Genomic DNA, 25,476 nt, shown 5'->3' on the forward strand with positions numbered 1-25,476 from the left:
ACGGAGTCCTTCTGTAAAATCTTAAAAAAATTTTTTTCCCAAGATGAAAGTGTGAATCCATCATTAATAACATTATACAAACTGTATTAAAATTAATATTCATTAAAATTATATGGTCTTGTAATTCCATTTCAAACCTAGCTTCAAAAATATACTCAAAAGTTCTGAGATTTAACTTTTCACTAGTATAAAAGCAGTCATTTCCCCAAACATTTACCAAGTATTTTGAAAACTGATACACTGGTCGATTCTATAATTTCCAACAAACCAAATGAAAAATTGATTGAATTAGTTTGCAATTTTCACATAAATCCAAGGATCTTCAGAAGAGGAATTTAAATCATTAGTATTGGTCAGTTTTAATGTTTTCCACCCTCTCACTGCCTGTAAAAATTTTACACCATCTGTCAGAAATCTGGGTAACCTATTACCTTCTATACGCGACGCATTTGTCATCTGATTTTTGTCTGATAGAAGCTATAATTGAATAATTATTCCTTCTCACAGGTAAAATTAACAAAGTGCTGATTGGACAAAAGCACTCTGAGCAGCCCATTTACAAATTCATGGCTTTGACATCTGTGTCCTTCTCGACTCACTGCCCAGAAATCATTTGTCACCGGTAACAGCTCACGTGGTAAATAAAATATGATGGGAAATCCTTTATCCATTAGAAATGCCTTACAAACTTTAGGATGTTGAAGAGAAAGGTTGAGATACTCAGAATATGTAGGAATAATTTTTAGTCAACATCTGCATTTTCTTATTATTGACCTACAGGTACGATCCCTTTAGGATGCGGGAGTTGGGAAAAAAGGGAAATGGAAGGGTACTTATTCTTGATAAAGCAGTAAAATTTATTTTTCAATATTTAGGGTAATATGTTTCATACACCTTTATAGGTATGGAAAAACACAAGTTCACCAACTACTTCTGTCTTACAAGACAAACTAAGTGATCAAATGAAACAATCCAGAATATGGGCGATACACAATGTATTGTGGGTTTTTATTGAAAATGCAGTAAATAAGGCAACAGCAAAACTTGGGAGTACAAAAACCTGAAGTATTAGAATCAAAAGGAATTGTAAAGCTAGTCACACAGCAGTCATCTTGGACTTTGGGGAGCAATAAACTATAAAAAACTAATTGTCCAAATGTCTTCCTCTGGAAATCAACATGACGCTTCCATAAGCAGAAATACAGCTTTGAAATGACTAAATTTACATTCGCCTTATTCTAAAAACAAGTGCTGAAATGAATCTCTTCTGTGAATAACTAGTTCAATTGTTGTTTTAATTATTTAAATTTTAAAAATACCCTTTGGAAAAAATGAAAGAAAATGGCAGTGTGAAATGCTGGAAGATCAATTTTGTATTTTGCCTCTCACAATGTTATGTTCTCTAACTAATATTAAAGGTAAAACTAAGACTAATGGATTAGACCACTGAGCCATCCAGTCCACTCTGCAACAGGACACTTGGAGGAAAGATATAATGGCTTCCTCTTTCATATCTTAAATTGCCTAATTGAGCACATCAATGAATCAGTAATATTTATTGAGTCCTTGCTCTGTGCTTGGAAGAGTCAGTAGACATGATCTCCACCCACAAGGAATTTACAGGTTTAGCATTATTATAATAGCTCCTTAATTCCAGTGACTGAAAAAGCAAGATAAAACTGAAAACAAAACAAAAATTTCCCTCAAAGTCTTCCTCTATAAAGTGCTTTCGAAAGATATGACTATTTACCAGATTTATTATATTGAAAAAGAAGTTTCAGACACTTGAGAAATCAGATTTCTAACAAGCCATGATATTCATCGTTGTAAAAAAGCATCAGTTTTTTCAAAGTGGGAGTAAAATTCACATTGCAAATCTGCATTACCTACAGTAGTACACATTATTCTCTTATGCAGATATGCGAAGCTGCAGAATACCACACTATTGCGCAGTGACTATTTTTCTACCTCTTTGAAACATTACTTTCCTTTCTATATTCCTTTTCTCCTTCCCCAAACACTCCAAATACTTAAAATAAAGGCACAGTCTGGGGTTCAGTAATGATGTACTTTAAAGTACTCTGCACATAGTAAGCACTAAATACGACTGAATGAATGAAAGTATACTTTTTCTTAACTGAAATTATGACATGGGGTCTTGCTGAGCACAGTATTATGTTGATTCTGTAACTATCAGTTATCTAAAAAAAGTAAGTTGGATTGGGAGAGATGATATAAACATATACTAACATATTCTCTAATGGCTCTTCTAAGTGAACTGCTTCACCTATCATCCCCATCCCACCCAAGTAAAGAAGCAATTTTCTAGCCTCCCTTCAAAATCCTCCTTCACTACTCATTTGCCTGTCAACTTCTCCAAAGTCACCCTATAAATCATAAAAATGACCATTGTGTGGTCATTTAGCAAAAGGCACCAATCACTTCTAGCTTAAGTGGGCCATAAGTATGAACAAACACAAAACAATAGCGTTGTCACCAATAAACAAGCACACACAGTGCGGATGGAGGGAAGAGATGCACGGTTCTTACACTGGTGGGTGCTTCCACCCAGCTGGGATAGAGTAGGATGAGGGATATTGAAGCAGCGTGGCCTAGTGGAAAGAGTATGGGCCTGGGAGTGAGGAAAACTGGGTTCTAATCCTGACTCCGTTGCTTTTCTGCTGCGCAACCTTGGCAAGTCACCTAACTTCTCTGTGTCTCAGTTCCCTCATCTGTAAAATAGAGATTCAATACCTACCCTCTTTCCTACTTAGACTGTAAGTCCCAAGTGGGACATGGAGTGTCCAATATGATTCTCTTGTATCTATTCCAGCATTCAGTACAGTAGTTGGTACATATCAAGCACTTAACAAGTACTGTAATTATTATTCCCAGCTGGCCTGGGATAGATTGTAGGGGTGTCTAACTCAAAGGGCAAGTGGGGATTTCCTCCGACCCACTCTGGTGCATCTCCACCCACCATTCAAACCGATGGGGAGAAGGTCCCCCTTCCACAAAACTGATAGACCATATCCCCAGCTTCAAGTTACTTGAGTAATTGACACTCTAAAAGATTTTCATCTATGAATCTGTTCTCTTACCAGACAGTGAAGTCAACTAAACTATATTATTCAAAAAATACTGCTGCTTGTCCTGGGAGAATACCATTTTTCTTTAACAGCAATAAAAACACTGGAATAAGCTGACAATGAATATCAAACTGAAAAACTCATCAAAAGTGAAGTCTTTACAGAATTTTTAGCTAAAATGACAGTAAGTAAATACATTTCATTCTAATACCACACATTTTTCAAATGCCAAATGATATTTGGTAGGGCTCATTTTATGCACTCTGAAATGGAAGAGACTGTCCCCAATAGGCTTAGTATGAATATGTGAAAACAATAGACTCAAGTGTCACAGGCAGTGCCGTCTTTGTTCCTGAGACTGGGGCAGCTCATGCGTGGAAGTGAGTGATTTGGGCTTTGGGGAATTGGTATCTTTTGCTTTTTAACCTCTACCTGCTGCCTGATTCGGAGTGACATTGGCAGAAGTCTCAGAGACGTAAATCACCCACCAGAGCAGCTGGCAGAAAAGTGTTACAATTAGGATGAGGGTTTTCTGGACATTTCCATTTTAAAATCAAGCAAGGCACTGACCCAAAAGCTAAGGAACAATCAAAACTCTTGGTGACAAGGAATTTAGGCATCAACAATCTTTACAGCCAAATAAACTGATTCTAAAAATATAGGACTTCTGCACCTTCCAATTATATTTCAAAGGCCCTTCATTGGCTACCATGTGTCAGTTTCAACCATTTAACTGATTCGAATTTCACCAATGTGCCTTCTGAATATATCGCAAACATCTCAAGGAAGCAATTCCACTGTGCTGAGCACTGAATAATCATTAAGTCGTTCCTGTGTCATCTAATAAACACAGAAAGAACCACCAGAACTAAACTGCACTAATTCCATTAAGATGAAAACAAGCATAAAATGGAACATATTAAAAGGATAGTGCTGTAAAGCATATTACTATATTCGCAAAACACACTTCAAATCTCAGTTTGTGCTAGATATGCTCCCATAGTATATGGCTGAATGAAGATTTCCAAATATCAAACACTGCATAGTCAAGCTATCTTTCTCTACAAGGTTCATATCTAATCTAAGTAAGCAAGGAAACATGGGGATCAAAATTAACATCAAAACTGTAAAAGGACTTGTATTTCATTTGTGCACTATTTATGTGTAGTAGAAATAGTATTTATTAAGCCCTTACTGCATGCAGAGTTCCACACTTAATACGGGGAGAGAATACACAGTTGGAAATTAGACATGATCTCTGTTCCTCAGGAGACTCCCAATGGACAATGTTTTCATATTCCAGGATGATCTGTTTATCATGACCTCAGTCTGTAGGCTCCTAAAGTGAATGAGATTTGTGCAGATCTACACTAAGTACCTAACTCATTACAGTTGCTCAAAAAATTATGAACGGTTACAGAAAATAGGGTGCATTCCTATAAACCTTGGCACAAACATCATTTGTTTTCTAAATGGACTATATACAATGGATACATGCTCTTGTAGATTTAAACATTATTGATAAATTTTACAATCAAAAAACTGATCTGTCTAATTTTCCTAAGAGAGAATTGAGGCGGTCAGAGGGCTCAAGCCCAAAAGTGAGAAACTGCATGGCCTGGGAGTCTAAAGATCTGGACTCTAATCCCAAATCTGCCACTAACCTGCCGTGAGACCTTGGGCACATCACTCCTCTGTGCCTCAGTTTCCTCATCTGTAAAATGGTGATTCAATATCTACAATCTTTCCTACTTTGACTGTGAATCCATGTGGGACAAGGACTGTCCCCAACCTGATTATCTTGTATCTACCGCAATGTTTAGTACAGTGCTTAACACATAATAAGTGACTAAAACAAATACTACAAGTGTTATTATTATCATCATCAGAAAAAAACTGGGCAGCCATTTCCTCCAAATAAGCACCTTGGGAAGAAACAGAGACCTGGACACCATACCCACAGGATACAAAGGAGAATGGCATATCCTCATCACAGGATGAGGGGGATGGTCCTTCCAAACCACTACACTTCTCAAGGGATCTTGGATGAAGCTGTAAATCTACTTCCTTCCATCTCCCACGATGCTAGGTAAAATACAGTGGTCACATCAGCAGCTCTGACTGCCTTTCTTTTAGCACCACCTAAGAAATCTGTTTTTAGTTTTTTCACCCACTGGCAAAAATATCTGATGAAGGGGACATCATCCCATGTGTACCAGCACAGCCGTGAATGAAGTAAAGAAGGAGCATGCAGAGAAGCAGTGTGGTCTACTGGATAGAGCACTGTCCTTGGAGTCAGAGGACCTGGGTTCTAGGCCCAGATCCAGCACTTGTCTGCTCTGTGACAGTGGGTAAATCACTTGTCTTTGTCTCAGCTACCTCATCTGTAAAATGGGGATTGACTGTGAGCGCCATGTGTGACATGGACTATGTACAACTGGATGAGCTTGTATTAACCCCTGTGCTTAAAACAGAACACTTAGCCCATCCCACCCGGACTACTACATCTGCCTCCTCACTGACCTCCTGGCTTCCTGACTCCCCCCATTCCAATCCTCACTTCACTCCCCTGCATGGATCATTTATCAATAAAAATGTTCATTCCATATTTCCCCACTCCTCAAGAACCTCCAATGGCTGCCCATCCACCTCTGCATCCAACAGACACTCCTTACCATTGCCTTCATTCATTCACTCATTCATTCATTCAGCTCGCCCCATCCTATCTCACCTCACTAATCTATTACAGCCCAGCATGCACAGTCCGCTCCTCTGGTGCCAGCTTACTTACTGTGCCCCAATCTCGTCTACCTCACCACTGACCCTTTTCCCACATCCTTCCCATAGGCTGGAACTCCCTACCCCTCTATATATGCCAGACCACCACTCTCTCCACCATTAAGAAACAATTAAAGTCACATATTCTTCATGATGCCTTCCCTGATTAAGCCTTTTTTTCCCCAGCTCATTCTCCCTTCTGCACCAGCTATGCACTTGGATCCGTGACCTTTAGAAATTTGATATTCGCCCTACCCAACCCCATAGCACTTATGTACAAATCTTGAAATTATAAATTACTTGTGCATTCGTATTAATGTCTGTCTCCCCCTCTAGACTGTAAGCTCGTTATGGGCAGGGAATTATCTGCTAGTTCTGTTGTAGTGTATTCTTCCAATTGCTTAGAGCAGTGCTCTGCATCATCTCTCAATAAATACCACTGTTTGAGTGACTGATTGCCTGGCATATAGTAAGCACTTAAATATCAAAAAAGTCTGAAGCATGGCACAAAATCGATTGTTTCCTCACTCGGAACAATTTTGGTTCCAAGTCACCTGCGACATTGGTTAACTAGGCAAGTTTTCCTCAGATAATTATTAATTCTTCCTTATGGAACTCAACAAAATGATTCTCCAATACTTAAAACTAAGAAGGTCCAAGTCCGTTACCAAAAAGCTCTGAGGAGATTACTGCTCTGACAATTCAGGTTAATCATGAAATTTTAGCAAAAGGTATATTTTCCCCTGGAATCCCTCTCTTCCAAAAGACAGACATCAATGAAGAAATTGACTGACAATTCTCAACTACAAATATGCCTACTATGGAAAAGTTACCAATTTGAAGGATACTTACACCACTCAGTCATATCCTTGTCCTATTTTATGTTACGAAACAGACAAAACACGAGAAAATTTTTAGATTGTGAGTTCCCCTAGGGACAGGGACCGTGTCTAATTCTCACATAAATTCTTTCCTTGTGCTTAGTACAGTGCTCTGAACACAATAACTGCTTAATATTACTACAAATTAAATCTGAAATTCCAACTCATATGTTAATAAAACTACTTATTATGAGTATCATGCATTATCAACTTCACCAGTGAGCCAGTTAAGCACACAATCCAAATACCTGAAGCAAATTCTACTTTCTCAGCTTTATGCCACCTGCTAATTAAAAGGACACAGAAACTGTGTTTTCAAGTCAGCTATAATTCTATTTATTCTGACGGCTTTGACACCTGTCTACTTGTTGTGTTGTCTGTCTCCCCTTCTAGACTGTGAGCCCGTTGTTGGGTAGGGACTGTCTCTGTTACTGATTTATACTTCCCAAGCGCTTAGTACAGTGCCCTGCACACAGTAAGCGCTCGATAAATACGATTGAATGAATGAATGAACAATGACAACCAAAAAAAATATCAAATACCACCGACTCAGTTGTGGGGTAAATCTATTACAAGAAACTTAAAATCTGCAACATAAAAGGAGACTACACAAATGAGCTAAAAAATGGTTACCCTAGACTAAATCAACAGTCTTCCTTTCCGGTGAGAGAAAGTGTTCAAGGTGAGAATGTCTGCCAAATCTTGTCTAAAATCCTACAAAAATAACATTACTTTACACCTCTTAAAAGGACTGCCTTCTTCCTCCACAATGTGTCTCTCTCTCTACCCTCGTCCCACACACCAAATGATAAAATATATGTATTCTTTCTGCTATGATGTGGTTCTCTTTCTTTATGGCTCTGGTTTTTGGCTTGAAGAACTGCATGATATCTAGGCTCAGGACAAGTGATCCATTGGCCCGCAGAATGCAAGATTGTCTTCTGAGAAGATTAACAGATTGGTAATTATCTGCATATCCCTGTTATTCATTTATATTAATGTCTGTCTCCCCTTCTAGACTGTGAGCTCGTTGTGGGCGGGGAATGTGTCGGTTATATTGTACTCTCCCAATCGTTTAGTATAGTGCTTTACACACAGTAAGCGCTCAATAAATATGATTGAATGAATGAATTCTCTATGGCATGAGGGTTTTTTTCCTGAGTCTTCATGTTTCTTCTGCCTTCTCTGTTCTTAGTTTCCCCACTTCCCCACTACATCTCACCTTATAGCATGTTGAATTTTTACTGTCGATTTGTTTTCCAAAGAATATGCTGACACTGTGACCCCATTTTCTATTACCTCTACTAGTACATATGTGTCAAAATGTTTCTAGGATAAAGAACTAAAATTGATCATTGCTACTAGACTGCTAGTTTTTCCAATTAAGACCTTCTGATGTGGGTAGGCTTTAGGGATGAAGGTTGCACCAAACTCAGCTTCCCTTTGCTAATTTTCAGTCCTCATTACTCTTTTGTGGGATCCACGATCTCCTTGAAAGTTGACTTGTTGTCATACTTCCAGCAAGCCTGTAACAATTTCTGGAGGATAATCTCAAGAAACTTTGATTTCAAATACAGTTGGTTGAGTGGAAAGTAGAGTTAGAGTTACACCATTAACTATAAGGTCTGAACACATTATAAATACATTTTTATTACCAATAAAGAAAAATACCTTAAAATCTCTAATAGAAATATCTTTCATAGATACCAGAGCCTTTCCAATCACTCAGATTACTCTAAAACCAAAGATTAATTTAGTTACCACCACCATAAAAACAATTGTTTACAGCAGAATTTGGTACTAACCTGAACCTCCCTTTGCCAGGTATTTGCTTTTTGCATAAATAACAGAATCCAACATGGACTCAAAAAGAAGGAAATAACCCTGAAACAAGAAGAAAAAAAGATACATTTCAAAGAATGTCCTTTGAATACCCAATGTGAATTTCTAGACTGTTTTAACATTAAAACAACTAATCTTTAAAATGAAAACGATTAGTACCTCATGTAACTGCTCATATAACATTTGTCATCTATTTAATGTGTAACTGGTAAGAGGCTTTTCATTAACTAATTATATAAAAAGGAATTCTATCAAATTTTTACTGAAACATAATATGAATATAACTATTTTAGTAAAACTTTCTATATTTATTGTGAGGCAGTCAAGGTAAATGTTACCTAGGGAGCAACAGGCTGTACTTCATTGTTCCTCACAGGCTTAGGGGGTTGACAGACTTAGTGCGGGGAGTGAAAATGTGTGTGTGTGTGGGGGGGGGGGGGGGGGGGGGAGGTGGGGCGGTTAGAGATCAAAACAAAAAATTTACTTATCGAGGGATTTTGGATTTTCCCCAGAAATAACAATCCAAGTGATGGTTCCCTGGATGAATTCAACTTTAAACTTATCAAAACCCTCTTGAAAAGTCACTTGCTCCCCCTTGAAATTGTGTCCTTAGAACAATTTATTTCCTGTAATGAAAGAGCTCTAGTTTTGAGGATGGGATGACATAAAAGAAATATTATTCATGAAAAACAGGCACATAACTTAACTTAACAACCATCCTTACTTTCTCAAAACAATTTTCCATAAAAATGTCCAGCAAAAACTCCTCACTCTGGGGTTCAAGGCTGTCCATCACCTCGCCCCCTCCTACCTCATCTCCCTTCTTTCCTCCTATAGCCCAGCCCGCACCCTTCACTCCTCTGCCGCTAACCTACTCATTGTGCCTCTTTCTCGCCTGTCCCGCCATTGACCCCTGGCCCCCGTCCTTCCTCTGGCCCTCCCTCTGCCCATCCGCCAAACTAGCTCTCTTCCTCCCTTCAAAGCCCTACTGAGACCTCACCTCCTCCAAGAGGCCTTCCCAGACTGAGCCCTCTTTTTCCTCTCCTCCTCCTCATCCCCCCTGCCCTACTTCCTTCTCCTCCCCACAGCACCTGTTTTTTTGTTTGTACAGATTTACTACTCTATTTATTTTACTTGTACATATTTACTGTTCTATTTATTTTGTTAATGATGTGCACCCCGGCTCTGCCAATTGTCAGCTGTGTGACTTTGGGCAAGTCACTTAACTTCTCTGTGCCTCAGTTCCCTCATCTGTAAAATGGGGATTGACTGTGAGCCCCCTGTGGGACAACCTGATCATCTTGTAACCTCCCCAGCGCTCAGAACAGTGCTTTGCACGTAGTAAGCACTTAATAAATGCCATCATTATTATTATTATTTAGCTTTAATTCTATTTGTTCTGATGACTTGACACCTGGCAACATGTTTTGTTTTGTTGTCTGTCTCCCCCTTCTAGACTGTGGGCCCGTTGCTGGATAGGGACTGTCTCTATGTGTTGCCAACTTGTACTTCCCAAGCGCTTAGTACAGTGCTCTGCACACAGTAGGCGCTCAATAAATATGATTGAATGAATGAGTGAATCATCATCAATTGTATTTATTGAGCGCTTACTGTGAGTGAAATGAAAAAGTGAGTGAATAAAAATAATGTTGTAAAAATTCAATATATGCAATTTATTCATTCATTCAATCGTATTTATTGAACGCTTACTGTGTGCAGTGCACTGTACAAAGCGCTTGGGAAGTACAAGTTGGCAACATATAGAGATGGTCCCTACCCAACAACCGGCTCACAGTCTAGAAGGGGGAGAGAGACAACAAAGCAAAACATGTTGACAGGTTACGCAAAAACCTGTAATGCAAAAAAAATGCAAAAATTTATGCAAAAACGTTTAAATGGCTCCATTGTGCAAGTGAAAACAACTAATTGGAAATATGACCAATTTGTAAGCCCTTTAAGTCGTGTTAAAGGTTGATGCCTTTTGTGGCTTTTCTCCTTTGCTGTATTCTACTTTATATTTTTTTCCACAATCACCCATCCTAGGCTCCGAGTCTAGTCGTATATTACTGATACCCGAACATTTTGTTCCATGTGCCGCGTTCATCTCCAGTGTAATTTACAATGTAATTTCACAGGCTACTGCCTCACCTGTAGGGGTGCCATCTGGAAAAAGAATTATACCCACACTTTCTCCCAAGATGCTCTAAGGGGCATTCTTGCTTCCAATCTGAATATGTGTACATTTTTTAAAACTGCATTAATATCTTCAAAATTAAATACAGGAGGTCTAGTATTTATGACAATTGGTTCCCGAAAGCTGTTTAAAACAAAAAAGTTGAAATCGGAACTAATGTTCTCGTAGGGACAATGTGATAAAATCCCCCCAAATTAGGGACTCAATTTATAAATGATTAGCATAGCTACATCAGTGCATTTATATTGAATCAGAAAAGCAGTGTGGGCTAGTGGGACGAACCTTGGGAGTCAGGGGACCTGGGTTCTAACCTTGGCTCTGTCACTTGTCTGTATGACCCTGGGCAAGTTATTTAACTTCTCTGTGCCTTGGTTTCCTTAACTGATCTTATCTTGTCTTTCTCCCTACTTAGATTGTGAGCCCCATGTGGCACAGGAAATGTGTTTGATATGGTTACCTTGCATCTACACCAATGTTTAGTATAGTGATTGGGATATTGGGATACAGTGATTGGGACAGAGAAGCAGCGTGGCTCAGTGGAAAGAACCTGGGCTTTGAAGTTGGAGGTTATGGGTTCAAATCCCGGCTTCGCAAATTGTCAGCTGTGTGACTTTGGGCAAGTCACTTAACTTCTCTGTGCCTCAGTTACGTCATCTGCAAAATGGGGATGAAGACTGGAGCCCCCATGGGACAACCTGATTACCCTGTAACTTCCCCAGTGCTTAGAACAGTGCTTTGCACATAGTAAGCACTTAATAAAATGCTATTATTATTATATTAATAAATTTTAGTAAATTCCACAATTGTAATTACTATTAGCCGACATATTTCATTGGAAGTAAAATGGATATGCTGACCTTTGACAGTGACTTCATCTACTGGGTAACCTCCCACTCCTTCCACCCACAGTGCACCTTTTAAAACCTTTCAAAACATGACTGCCAAGTCTTGTTTTATTTTACTCTCCCAAATGCTTAGTGGACATGACATCAGGAGGACTAATTCTCTGGAGAAGACACTAATGTTAGGAAAAGTCCAGGGAAAATGTGGAAGAGGCAGACTAGCAGTAAGATGGATTGAAACCACAACTATGAAAATGGAAGAACCATTAGAAAGGTTACGAATTATGGCAGAAGACAGACCATACTAGAGAAAATATATCCACTGAGTCGCTAAAAATAGGAAACGACTCAACACCACTTAATAATAATAATGGCATTTATTAAGCGCTTACTATGTGCAAAGCGCTGTTCTAAGCGCTGGGGGGCTTCCAAGGTGATCAGGTTGTCCCACGGGGGGGCTCACAGTCTTCACCCCCATTTTCCAGATGAGGTAACTGAGGCACAGAGAAGTGAAGTGACTTGCCCAAAGTCACACAGCTGGCAATTAATTAATTAATTGGCAGAGCCGGGATTTGAACCCATGACCTCTGGCTCCAGAGCCTGGGCTCTTAATAATAATAAGCACTTAGTACAGTGTTCTGCCCACAGTAAGCACTCCATAAATACCACTGGTTGACTTTTCTTAATAATCCTGATGACGAGCTCTTTGCCACCTAGTGAGAAGGATTGTCTGGGTAGTGTTTTCCATCTTGTTGATGATGCCGATGATGGTATTTGTTAAGCGCTCACTATGTGCCAAACACTGGGGTAGATACAAGGTAATCAGGTTGTCCCACGTGGGGCTCACAGTCTTAATCCCCATTTTACTGTGCACTCTGAGCCGCAAGGAGCCGGAGATTCTGCTCCTGGCACTTGGATTTGCTCCACTGTTCCCACTGGAACTCACCAACTTTGGGATGAGTTGGTATAGGTACAGAAGTCTGTGACTTAAGTGCCTATCCTCTTGTCGGGGTCCCCCTGGGTCAGGCCTGAGGGCTGGGCTGGACGATCCCTCACTGCCAGTAAGAAGATGCACTAACCTCAGGCTCCTGGGGATGGTCGCGGAGGAAGAAACAGTGTAGCCTAGTAGAAAAAGCCTAGGAGTCAAAAGGATGTGGGTTCTAATCCAACTCTGCCACTTGTCTGCTATGTGACCTTGGGGTAATCATTTCACTTCTCTGGGCCTCAATTCCCTCATCTATACAATGGGGATTAAGACTGTGAGCCCCATGTCCAACCTGATGAACTTTCATCTACCCCACACTAAGTACAGGGCCTGGCCCATAGTAAGCGCTTAAATACCATGATGATATCCACAACGAACCTGGCGCTACTGCCATACATAAAGAGGTAAATTCAGAAATATTAAAATGTCATTCATGAAAACATCCTAAATCAAGGATTACCTACATTATAAAGGTATAAGGTATTAAGGTATATAAAATATTTACATATATATATGGTATATAAGGTATAAAGATATAAAAATCTGAGTGAAGTGTTAATGTTTTGCTCACCTAACCTGCCACGCGCACTACCCTAGCACTTATGTACATATTTTTACACTGTTACTTCTCTCAACTTGTAGTTTATTTCTGTTTCTATGCCCCACTATTCATTCATTCCTTAAATCATATTTACTGAGCACTTACTGTGTGCAGAGCACTGTAAAAAGCGCTTGGGAAGTACAATTCAGCAACTAATAGAGACAATCCCTGCCCACACTGGGCTCAAAGTCTAAGCCCCTTGGGGGAAGGGATCATGTCTACCAAATGAACTCTCCCAAGTACTTAGTACAGTGCTCTGTAGACAGGAAGCACTCAATAAATATTATTGATTGATTTAAGGATGACATATATTGTTTATCCTGTTACAACATTCTAGTATCTGGGCTAGAACACCAGAAAATCTATGAAACAAAGCAGTTAATTCTGTTAAAGGGAAGAAATGGCAGTAAAGGGATCTGGGGAGAGAGAAATGAGAGCAAGTGGCATAGTTTCCATTCTAATTGGTTTAAAAATCTAACCAATTTCATCCACACGGAGTTTCAAACCAAGAAGCCTCTGATCTCCCTTGCTGAGAGTGGGGAATACGCAGAACGAGGGAGGGAAGAAATGATGACAAATCCCGAGCACACGGGATTGTAACAGCTCTGAATACTTCTCTAATCCTTGGGGACAAAGAGGTAGCCCTATGGAGGTGAATAAAAGGGGATATCAAGGACAGTGTCGAAGTCAGTGAGCTTTTAGCCAAAGTTATAATGAAAAATGTAGCATTCGAAAATGCAAAGCAGACACATAGCATATTCGCTATGAAAATAAAATGTTTCACGATAAAGAAAAAAATCCTTTAATATAATCTGCCCTGTTTCCCATTTTCTCATGCATGGCTAGGTTGGCCTTCGCACTACTTGGCTTAGAGACTCTATTATGTGAGGGTTAATTCAAAAACATACCAGGGAAACAATTTGTTACACGTATTCAAACCTACATATCTCAAAACGGAAGCTCACATTTGATTAGCATTCATGTCCTGCTGGGTCCTTAAGTACTTTGAATAGTGAATAGATGGAAAGAAAAGCTAAAAGGAAAGGTTAAGAGCAGAAATGAGATATGCTCTATGAGAATTGGCAAAATAACAAACATCATTAACAATCTGAATTTGGAGTTAGTAGTTTAGTCTGTTGTTGCCAGAAAATGGAATTTACTTTAAAGAGTCAAAGATGTTTACTGTGACATTTATTCATACATTCAATTGTATTTATTGAGCGCTTACTGTGCTCAGAGCACTGTACTAAGCACCTGATAAAGGTAATCAGGTTGTCCCACATGGGGCTCACAGTCTCATCATCATCATCAATCGTATTTATTGAGCGCTATGTGCAGAGCACTGTACTAAGCGCTTGGGAAGTACAAATTGGCAACATACAGAGACAGTCCCTACCCAACGGTGGGCTCACAGTCTAAAAGGGGGAGACAGAGAACAAAACCAAACATACTAACAAAATAAAATAAATAGAATAGATATGTACAAATAAAATAGAGTAATAAATATGTACAAACATATATACATATATACAGGTGCTGTGGGGAAGGGAAGGAGGTAAGATGGGGGGGATGGAGAGGAGGACGAGGGGGAGAGGAAGGAAGGGGCTCAGTCTGGGAAGGTCTCCTGGAGGGAGTCTCAATCCTGTTTTACAGATGAGTTAACTGAGGCACAGAGGAGTGTCTTGCGCAAAGTCAACAGAAGAAGAGCGGCAGAGCCGAGATGAGAACCCACAACCTCTGACTCCCAAGCCCGTGCTCTTTCCACTGAGCCATGCTGCTTCTCTACTTGTCCAACTGTGCTGTCACCCAGTTGCATTCCACACCTTCCCTCCCCTCAATTGGTCAACTGTGATGTTGGATAACTGGAAATACATTTGCCCCAGTTGGAAGTAACTGGAAACTAGTATCCAGGTGTGCTAAAGCTGTTGGGAGTTTGACAACCATTTTGATGTGATGATATTGCTCCCCTCATCCAGTCTGACAAGAGAAACCACCAGGTGTTCCATGAACTGGCCTGAGCTCAGCCCAGTTCAGTTATAGTCCAACCAAATCTAACAACAGGAGGGTCAGGCTCCACACTTCTTTCCCCCACCTCCACTGAGTGTACCCTTCAACAGTAAGGTCATTGTGAGCAGGGAATGGGTCTACCAACTCTGTTAAACTGTAATAATAATAATGGCATTTATTAAGCGCTTACTATGTGCAAAGCACTGCTCTAAGCGCTGGGGAGGTTACAAGGTGATCAGGTGGTCCCACATGGGGCTCACAGTCTTCATCCCCATTTTACAGATGAGGTAACTGAGGCACAGAGAAGTGAAGTGACTTGCCCAAAGTCACGCAGCTGACAATCGGCAGAGCTGGGATTTGAACCCATGACCTCTGACTCCAAAGCCCTGCTCTTTTTCCACTGAGCCACGTTGCTTCTCTACTGAGAATACTGTGCTCTCCCAAGAGCTCTACTACAGTGCTATGCATACTGTAAGTGCTCAATAAATAGCAATTATTGATTATTAGCCCTGGAAGGGCAAGAAGCAAGAAATCGAAAGGGGTCGTGAGTTCTCTTAAGGAAGTTATGGTTGCAGAACCAAATCGTACAGTGAGCCCCAAGTCCTCTATGGAGTAATTGACCTCAATTACCTGCGACTTGCCCAGACTCCTGAGATGCCCACTGACCAGAACACACTGGGCCCCAGTAGTAGTGAAGAGGGATATTTGACTTACTTCTTTCTGTGAAATATTGGGTTCTTCCAGACATTCACCCAACCAAAGGTTCTTTTGGGTATTTAAATTTAGTTTTAGTTGATTTGGCACCTGTAAATCCTGTTCTTTTTATTACTGGCCTTTATTCCAGGCTATTTAAATTCATGCAAACGTACAGGGTATAAACCCATGAACTCAAATTTTAGCTCTGTAATTTTAAAACTGCATTCTATTTTGCTGATGACACGGAAGTGAGTTTGAGGAAAACTTAGGAGTTCTTCAACTAAGAACTCTTCTTATATCAATCGTATTTATTGAGCGCTTACTGTGTGCAGAGCACTGTACTAAGCTCTTGGGAAGTACAGGTTGGCAACATATAGAGACAGTCCCTACCCAACAGTGGGCTCACAGTCTAGAAGGGGGAGAAGTGGGAGAAGGGGGTAGTCACCCTTTCTCTGACTACCCAGCTGTACACAATTTTAGAGCATGGTCTTTCCATTTTCTTTTATTTTCCTAAAATCTTATTCTATATGTGGCTCCCTACTCCTCACCAATCTCATATAGATGTCCATTCCTCTTGGCAACAAATAAAACTACTAACCATTGCCGTTAACACAGTCAACCAACTCTATTGCTCCTAATTATCCACATTTTTCCCCACTACACCTCAGTTTGTACTCTTCATCTCATCTTCATCTCCTTCAGAAAGACCTCCCCATATTAATTTCTAATCTCCCAATCTTATGTTCCCCCAACTTCCATGCCCCCTAGGCAGTTAAGTACTCAAAGCTCCTTGTAGCACTTATGTACTTACCTTTATTCTCTATTACTTCCCCCTTTGTAATTTATTTTTGGCTCTATCTCCCCATTAGACTGAGTACTTCTTGAGGGCACTGATCATATGTACTGATACTACTGTACTCTCCTGACTGCTTAGTTCAATATTCTGCTATCAGTTGCTGCTCAATAATAAACACTATGTACTGAATGACTCTAGAACATATTTTAAATGGGCATTATATGTAACTAAGTTTAGAAACTTTCTGTTTCTGACTCGGTGTGAGTGCGTATGTGTGTGAATTTGTTGTTGAACGTCCATACATTCTGATGAGGTTTCTTCTCTGACTGCCTTCCTACAATTGAGAAAAGTGCACCATAGGAAATGTTTGGTCTCCTCTTTCTTCACTAATGTTATACCCTTTCTTTCTCTCCTTGCAAGACTGAGGATTTTGCTAACAATAGTGTTCATTATAAGTGACATACTATAAGGGAAAAATTGTTCCCTTAGAAACATCCACAAGGAGCATGTGAATGTCGGAGGCCAAAGGAGAGAGAAGAGATGAAAGAGTGGTTTAAATTGCACTATGTAAATATGCATCATACATTGTATTAGCAACAATCACCTTAAAATGGCATGAAATGTTCTGACTACTTATGATAAGAGTTATATTTTGAATTGTATGCCTTCAAAGGCTTCTGTAATTATATTTACCTAGGTTTTGGTTTTGATATACTTCAAATGAAAGAAAGAACACAAAGATTTTAAAACCTCACATAAAAATGTCCCAGATGGTAGTTTTCTTCCAGAATAAGGCTATTGGGAACTAAACATCTGGCTTCAGGCGTTTTCCCAAAGGTGGGTGAATTGGGTGGGGGTGGGGGGTGGAGAGAAGAGGGTGGGGAACCATTCCCAAAATTAGATGAAAAGTCCACCAATATTCCCATTTTAATACATGAGCCAACTATGAATTTTTAACAAAATACTCCTCTGACATTCTGGCCTTACATTTTTGTCCTTTTTTGTCCCCAAATAATATCCTTTCTTTGCATAATGACTACAAAAACATTTGCCAGCTGATCTTGTTTCACAGTTAAAAATGGAAAACTACACTAATTACTGTAAGCCATCATTACCTCCTAAGTCCTATACCTCTAGGGAAAGTACATAAAGGCAGTTCTGCTCATGAACAAGTCTATTTTACAAGTACACATTTGCAAACTAAAATAGTTGACAGAACAGTTGGGCTGCAGTTACAATCAATTAGTACTCTGCAACCAAGCTACTAAAGTATTTCATAATTTGCAAAACTGTACTGACAAAAATTTTATTAAACCAAGCTATACTAAACCATATTGAACTGTAAGCTCATCCTCTAGACAGTAAGTTCATTGTGGAAAGGGAATGTGTCTGTACTGTATTATCCCAAGCACTTAGTACAGTGCCCTGCACACAGTTAAGTGCTCAATAAATTCGATTGATTGACTGAAAATGAGTTACTAATAACCATTTGGTTTTCCATTCCAGAAGAATCAAGAAACCACTGGTTAGCACTCCAGACAAAAAAATGCCAAAAAGACAGGCACAATATTTTGGCAATATCAATTGATCAATCATACTAAGCACTTGGAAGACTACAATATAAGAAAGGTGGTAGAATATGAAGTTATCTAACTCATTTTGATTATACATATTTACTTTCTTGAAAGAAAGAGTTCTGCAATGACGGGATCAGGGTCATTCCCTCACCGCTCTAAGATATCCTTTTTGTTAATTCAGCAGGGTGCAGAATTGGGAGAGGACTGGAAAGTGGAAGGACCTCAGAGGTACCTTGTCCATCTTTGTCCTTCCCCTATAATAAGTCTTGTTTAAATAAGGAGTAGGTGGAGAGTTGAGATTCTTCAGGTCTCAGAGCAGGGGTACTCAGGAAATTATTTACCTTATTTCAGGAATGATGGTGAAAAATCAGATTCAGGACTAGTTTGGAGGACAATCACCAAAAAAGATCCTGTGGGGCCATTGGACTACTTACTTATATACAAGGAGTCTGTTTTAGTAATAGTAGCAGCACTTCTTGAGTGCTCCTTTGCTGCAATGCTAGGTACTTAGGAAGTACAAAGTAAGGAATGGCACATTCCTTGCCCACAAGAAGTTTACACTCTAATGGGGGAGAAAGAGGGGAGAAAGGGGCTATTTTCTTAGCCTTTTGATTTCAGAGGCTAATCATCTCTGGCAGAGGGTGAATTCTTGAAAGATCATTTCAAGATCAGCCAACGTACTCAAATTCGGAAAAATCATAAATTTGGAAAACTCTCATTCACTTTGCAGAAAATCTGTCACACTTGCTAAATATCTTCCAGTTCATAACAATCTTGAAAAGTATCCACTATCTTTAGTTTTTTTTTACTGAAGTGAGCAACTACATTTAAGAGGTTGGATTCTAAGCTAGTCTTAAGCAATGTTAATAAATGACTCATATTATCAGATTGACTTATTCCATTACTTGGTTTGTACTTTTGATGCATTCTGCAAGATTTTGAGTCTAATGCCAGAAAACACTGGGGAGCCCACTGCCATAAAGCAGCCATGAATTGGTTATAATGTGATGCAGTTTGCAGTGAAGCTGGTTTTAAAAGCTTGTTTCAAGCAGAATCAATGGATCCCTTGGTCACAGTAGTATTAGTGGCTCATCAACACTACATAAGGACCTAATTGCAACATTATACTAAACAGAATTTTAAGCTGTTGCAAATATCTATGTATGCTAATGAAAGACAATAGGGTCAAAAGTGATGGGCAGATAATGCAACTGACTTGAAACAAGTTTTAGGAGGATATTTCATTTTATCCAACTTTCTCATATTCTACCTATTCAATTTCAATACTATTTCAATCGTACTCTAGTCTCATTTCAGTGGTATTCTAGTATCTTCTCCCAAAGAGCTTATTTACTATTGAAACTCAAGTTGTAGGGATTACAGACAGGGAAATACCACCTAGTGGAATGCCTGCTATTCTCTTTTCTCCACTGCTTAACTTTGTCCGTAAAGCAAGTGTAATTAAGAGTTACTGAACTCATTCAAGACAGAAAGGGGTAATTCAATTATGCTCTGAGGCCCAACTGGAATGATTTATGCAGAAAGAACTGTAATAAGTTAAAAATAGCTTCCTTATTATATGCACTACTGCTGCACCAGTAAAATATGACATGGCTGCAGAGGGTTACTTAGGGCAGCACAGGAAAACTGGTCGGAAAAATGTAATCCTGTGAGACAGTCTGATCCCAAAGAATCAAACAAAACGTCACAGCTATCGATTTTCATATCTAAAGCACAAAAAGTTTTTCTAAGCACTTGAAGTTCAGACCATCCATTCAAAGGACATTTGCTAAAGCTGAGTTACAAAACGCAATTCTCCACCCTCATCTTTTGCTGAACCTGCCAATGAGACTAAACAACCTCAAATGTATTTTTTTTTATGGGGGGATGAAGGGAGAGGGGAAACATGTTCACTAGCAGCATGGCCTAGCATAGCCCAGTGAAGCAGCGTGGCTTAGTGGCAAGAGCACGGACTTGGGAGTCAGAGGACGTGGGTTCTAATCCCAGTTTGGCATATATATATGACCTTGGGAAAACCCACAACTTCTCTGTGCCTCAGTTACCTCATCTGTAAAATAGGGACTGTGAGTCCCACATGGGACAATCCCGATTACCTTGTATCTAGCCCAGTGCTTAGAAGAGTGCTTGGCACATAGTAAGCGCTTAACAAATACCATTATTATTATTATTATTATTATTAGAAAAAACACGTCTGGGAATCAGGAGATGTCGGTTCTAAACCTGGCTCTAACGCTTGCCTGCTGTGTGACCCCAGGCAAGTAAGTTACTTAACTGTTCTGTGCCTCAGTTTCCTCAACTGTAAACTGGGGATTAATTACCTATTTTCATCTATCTCACTGCAGATCCTTCCCATGTCCTTTTTTTTGGCCTGGAACCTCCCCTGTTCAAATACACCAGGCTACCAATCTCCACACCTTCAAAGCCTTATTAAGGTCACATCTCTGAGGTCTTCCCTGATTAAGACCTCTCTTCCTGACCACCCCCTCTCTTCTGCATCACCTATATAATTGGATCGAACCCTTTGGGCACTCAGTATTCACCCAACCCGTAGCCCCAGCGCACTTATGCACATATCTGTAAATTATTTATAGTCACGTCTCTCTCCCCCTCTAGAATATACACTCATTGAGGGCAGAAAGCATGTCCACAAACTATGTGGTATTGTACTCTCCCCAAAATGTAGTACAGTGTTCTGCACACAGTAAGCACTCAATAAATACCAGACTGATTGATTGATTGACTAGACTATGAGCTCCACGTAGATAGAACAGAAACTGTCTGACCTGATTATCCTGTACCTGCCCCAACATTTAGTACAGTTCTTGGCAGAGTAAACGAAAAACCACAAATAGTATTATTAAAATGCTGCAAAAATCAAATCCAACCAACTGAATCAGAAGTACTCAATACTATTTTCAATGTAGTCAATAAAACTGGAATTGACTCACACTTTTAAACCTCCTGGAGATGAGCTACAGTTGCAAAATAGAAATCAAACTGTTCAACAGTCTGTTCTGAATAAACCTAGGCAGACAAGCCAGAGTGACACAGATGAAATTAGCAGTTAATTCTATGTTAAAGCACACGTTAGGGATCATCATAATACTGGCAATGGGTCCTCTTTCAAATCTAATGATCACTGTTAGACTGACAGCCGTGTCACCTTTAAATACAAAAGTACACATAAACTTTCATGGCAGAACAGGAATAATTTGTTCAAAGGGCAATTTCCATTACATTACATCAATTTAAAATGAAAGCCAGCTTTTTCTTCAGCAATTCTTTAAGCTCTCTCTGCATTGCCATGAAAAACCAAAAACCATCTAACAAACAACTCCCTCAAAACAAAGATAAGCACTCATGAACAGCTGAAACAACAAGAGTCTCTGGGATGGAACTGTGGACAAGTTAGTGGACCACAGTAGAAAAAAATGGATGCATCCCGGCAAAATATGATGCCTAATCCTGTCACAGTGAATTATAAGCCCATTAAACATGAGTGCGCAGAATTTGAAGGGTGCAATTCCTTCCTGGCACTCATTTGCAAAAGAAAGGGGGAGTGGATAAGCCGATAAATCGATAACTGGCATATCAAACCCTTGCTGGGCCATTCGGAAATCATGGTTTTCATCATCATCATCATCAATCGTATTTATTGAGCGCTTATTGTGTGCAGAGCACTGTACTAAGCGCTTGGGAAGTACAAGTTGGCAACATATAGAGACAGTCCCTACCCAACAGTGGGCTCACAGTCTAAACGTCTAAAGTTTTCAGAGGGAGGAACCTATCAGAATTGTTTCTTTCAACTCTGCAGTCACCATCATATGACTGGATAGCATCTACTTCAGCTATCTGGTGAGATAGGTGCATTTGATAAATCATGCAGGGATACAATTGGCAATGGGCGCCATCTGCTGCGAAAATGAGCTGGGCACATTTTTAAACATTTAATCTGTAAAGGAGCCTGGCCGTGGGAATACTAGTGATGGTAATTATTAAGCACTTCCTATGTGTGCTAAGAATTGGGGCAAACATATAATAAACAGATTATACAAGGTCCCTTTCCCCTAAAAGGCTCATAATCTAAATCAATGACACATATTTCCACCGTTCTCCTTGCATTTGGTTTCCCTAGTTCAGTAGTCCGTGTAGCAGTTATTTCGGTAATCCGATGTTGTTCATTCTCCTCATCTGTCCCACTCAGTGAAGCTGCGATGAGGTGAATATAGTCTTAAAGCACGATGATTGACTTCTTTCCAGATTATATTGCTTGTGATCCTTTTCTGCCATTTGATACTGATGAAATGACTCAAGGAGTCAGAGGTGGCAACTGTGGAAGGACAGGGCCTCAAAATGGTACAGAAGGTCAGATGTGGTGCATCTGTGTGTGTGCATTTGTGTTGTAGATCCAAGTCCTATAACTGCTGGGATGACCAGACTGCAGTCCTCAACACACTTTCTTCTACTGAAGATGAAGCCCATCAAGTGGCTCAGTGGAAAGAGCACGGGCTTTGGAGTCAGAGGTCATGGGTTCAAATCCTGGCTCTGCCAATTGTCAGCTGTGTGACTTTGGGCAAGTCACTTAACTTCTCTGTGCCTCAGTTACCTCATCTGTAAAATGGGGATTAAGACTGTGAGCCCCCCATGGGACAACCTGATCACCTTGTAACCTCCCCAGTGCTTAGAACAGTGCTTGGCACATAGTAAGCACTTAACAAATACCAACATTATTATTATTATTATTATTATTTAGCACATAGTAAGCACTTAATAAATGCCATTATTATTATTATTACTATTATCAAGACAAGAGTAACTTCTGCATGCAAAAATATGGCATTGTCCTAATTATTGAGGAAAACAAGTCAGCAGAGTCATGACATAAATAAAATACAGGTATGCATTAAGTATTTCTTTGCTGCACAGTCCTTGGGTTCATACAATCAGATCACACCCAGTTCCTGCCCCCATGGGCTTCACAATTTAAGATAAATAGCAAAGTGTTTGGGGCTAATGGTGAACTCAGTGACATCTAAAAGCTTCTTTTAGACTGTGAGCCCACTGCTGGGTAGGGACTGTCTCTATATGTTGCCAACTTGTACTTCCCAAGCGCTTAGTACAGTGCTCTGCACACAGTAAGCACTCAATAAATACGATTGATTGATTGATTGATTCACAATAAACAACAATGAGATGTCAGAGGACCTTGAAGATGCCACCATGATCACCAACTTTAAGAAGTATAGGATCAGATTATGGTAAACCCTCTCACTAAAATCCACTGTCAGGAAGACTCTAGCTGTGCTACTTAAGAATACTGTCGATCAATTGTATTACTGAATATCTAATGGGTGCAAAGTCAAGAGTTTAAGCTGGAGGGAGGAGAACTTAATCCCCATTTTAAAGATGGGGTTATTTAGGCAGAGATGTTAAGTGACTTGCCCAAGGTGTCACGACTGACAAGTGGAAGAAATGGGATAAGAACCCGGGTTCTTTGACTCCCAGCCCATGTACTTTTCACTAGGCCATGCCGCTTTCAACCAAATGTTCTTGTCATCCCAGTGTGACTTCAGATCACAATATGGCACAATGGACATGATCTCTGCAGCAAGTTACATAGAGAAAACAGGCAGGAAGCCTTTATACGAGTTTCATGGGCTCTCCTTGAGCAGTTGACACCATCGGTATTATCTGGACTCTGGAAATGCCATAGTAAGTCTGGCTGGCTCTGAAAAGCTAAAGACTGGGAGATACAATGAGACCATTGCTGCTGGGTTGGGCCTGAGCATATTTCCACTGTCACTGGGGTACAGCAGAGGTACATAATGGGTCTAACTTGTTACCATAGCTGTATTGGAAGATGATACAAGAAGCCTGGAAGTAGGCACTGTAATACACTTGTACTCCTCTGGGAAACTCCCTCAACTTAGTAGTCATTCAAAAATTGCTTTGATACCTGCATCCTAGAACCAAACATGCAAGGGAATGTGCAAATTACTGTAAACTGCCAAAATAGCCAAACATTAAGGGCTAGGGGTAAACTGAAAGAAATCCATGAAAATATAAATCAGACTGCACTAGGGAAGCTGAAGATACAACCAAAAAACTATATGTGCTCACATAATCCTATTACCAAAGGAGCACACTGACAAATAAATTAAAAAAGCCAGAACATCCTTAGGACACTATTAAACCAAGTGCTGCTGCAATATGGTATCAGGCTCTAAGCCAAACTTAAGTACATAGCGAGCATTTAATAAATACCATGTTGGAATATTAAAGGTCCCAAATCACATCAGAAGTCCACCGAATCAAGGATTCGGTCTCAGTGAAATCAGATGAAATCTGTTACTGCTATAGTTGACATCTACCCTTCTGATTTCTTGGCAGAGATACAGTTAAAACAAGAACACAAAGGGCTCTAAGTTCCTATTCCCACTGAATACTAGCTGTACCTCCATCTCCCAACTGAGAATCCAACTGAATGAGCAGCCAAGGTTGTCTAGCTACTATCGAAAGGTTGCATGCTTCCTTTTAAGTGTTGATTTTGTGGAATAGGCATGAACAATTTTGAGCTTTAAGCAAGGCCAACCCACTCCCACCTTTTCCAATGCTGGTCGGGTTGAGCCTCTATCAACTAATAGTATTTATTTGAGTACTTACCAAGTGCAGAGCACACTAAATGCTTGGGAAAGTACAATACAATAGACTGGGAAGACACAATTCCTGCCCTCAACAAGCTTACAATCTAGTAGGGGAGGCAGACATTAAAGTAAATTACATGTTAGTACAGTGCTTGGTACACAGTAAGCACTCAATAAATAAGATTGATTAATTGATTGATAGGGGAAGAGCTCTATTATGACTTCCATGGAATCTCCCAGAGCACTTGACACCATCAGTAGGTCTGGACTTAGGGAACTGCTTTGTAAATTTGGTTATAAGGCTATGTACATAAGTGCTGAAAGGCAGGGATGGGGGGAATATCAAATTGCTTAAGGGTGATGTGGCGCTCAGGTAAGAGAATCCAAGTGCTCAAAGGTACAATACCAAGTGAATAGGCAACATAGAAGGGAGGGTGATTGACTGGGGAAATGAGGGGTTACTAAAAAATCTGATCTTTTAGCAGGGACTACAGATTTCTTTGTCAAAAACTGAGCCTTCATT

General features: G+C 39.9%; 1 protein-coding gene across 1 annotated transcript in view; it reads right to left on the bottom strand.

Moving 5' to 3' along the window:
• Nucleotides 1-25,476, bottom strand: part of PRMT3 (protein arginine methyltransferase 3) — a 111,470-nt gene that overhangs the window by 43,308 nt on the left and 42,686 nt on the right. Inside the window, exon 11 of the mRNA XM_038765177.1 lies at nt 8,554-8,632. Within this exon, the coding sequence (XP_038621105.1) occupies nt 8,554-8,632 (79 nt within the window). The remainder of the gene's footprint in view (nt 1-8,553; nt 8,633-25,476) is intronic.

The sequence above is a fragment of the Tachyglossus aculeatus genome, chromosome 22 (assembly GCF_015852505.1).
Source record: "Tachyglossus aculeatus isolate mTacAcu1 chromosome 22, mTacAcu1.pri, whole genome shotgun sequence".
NCBI lineage: Eukaryota > Metazoa > Chordata > Mammalia > Monotremata > Tachyglossidae > Tachyglossus > Tachyglossus aculeatus.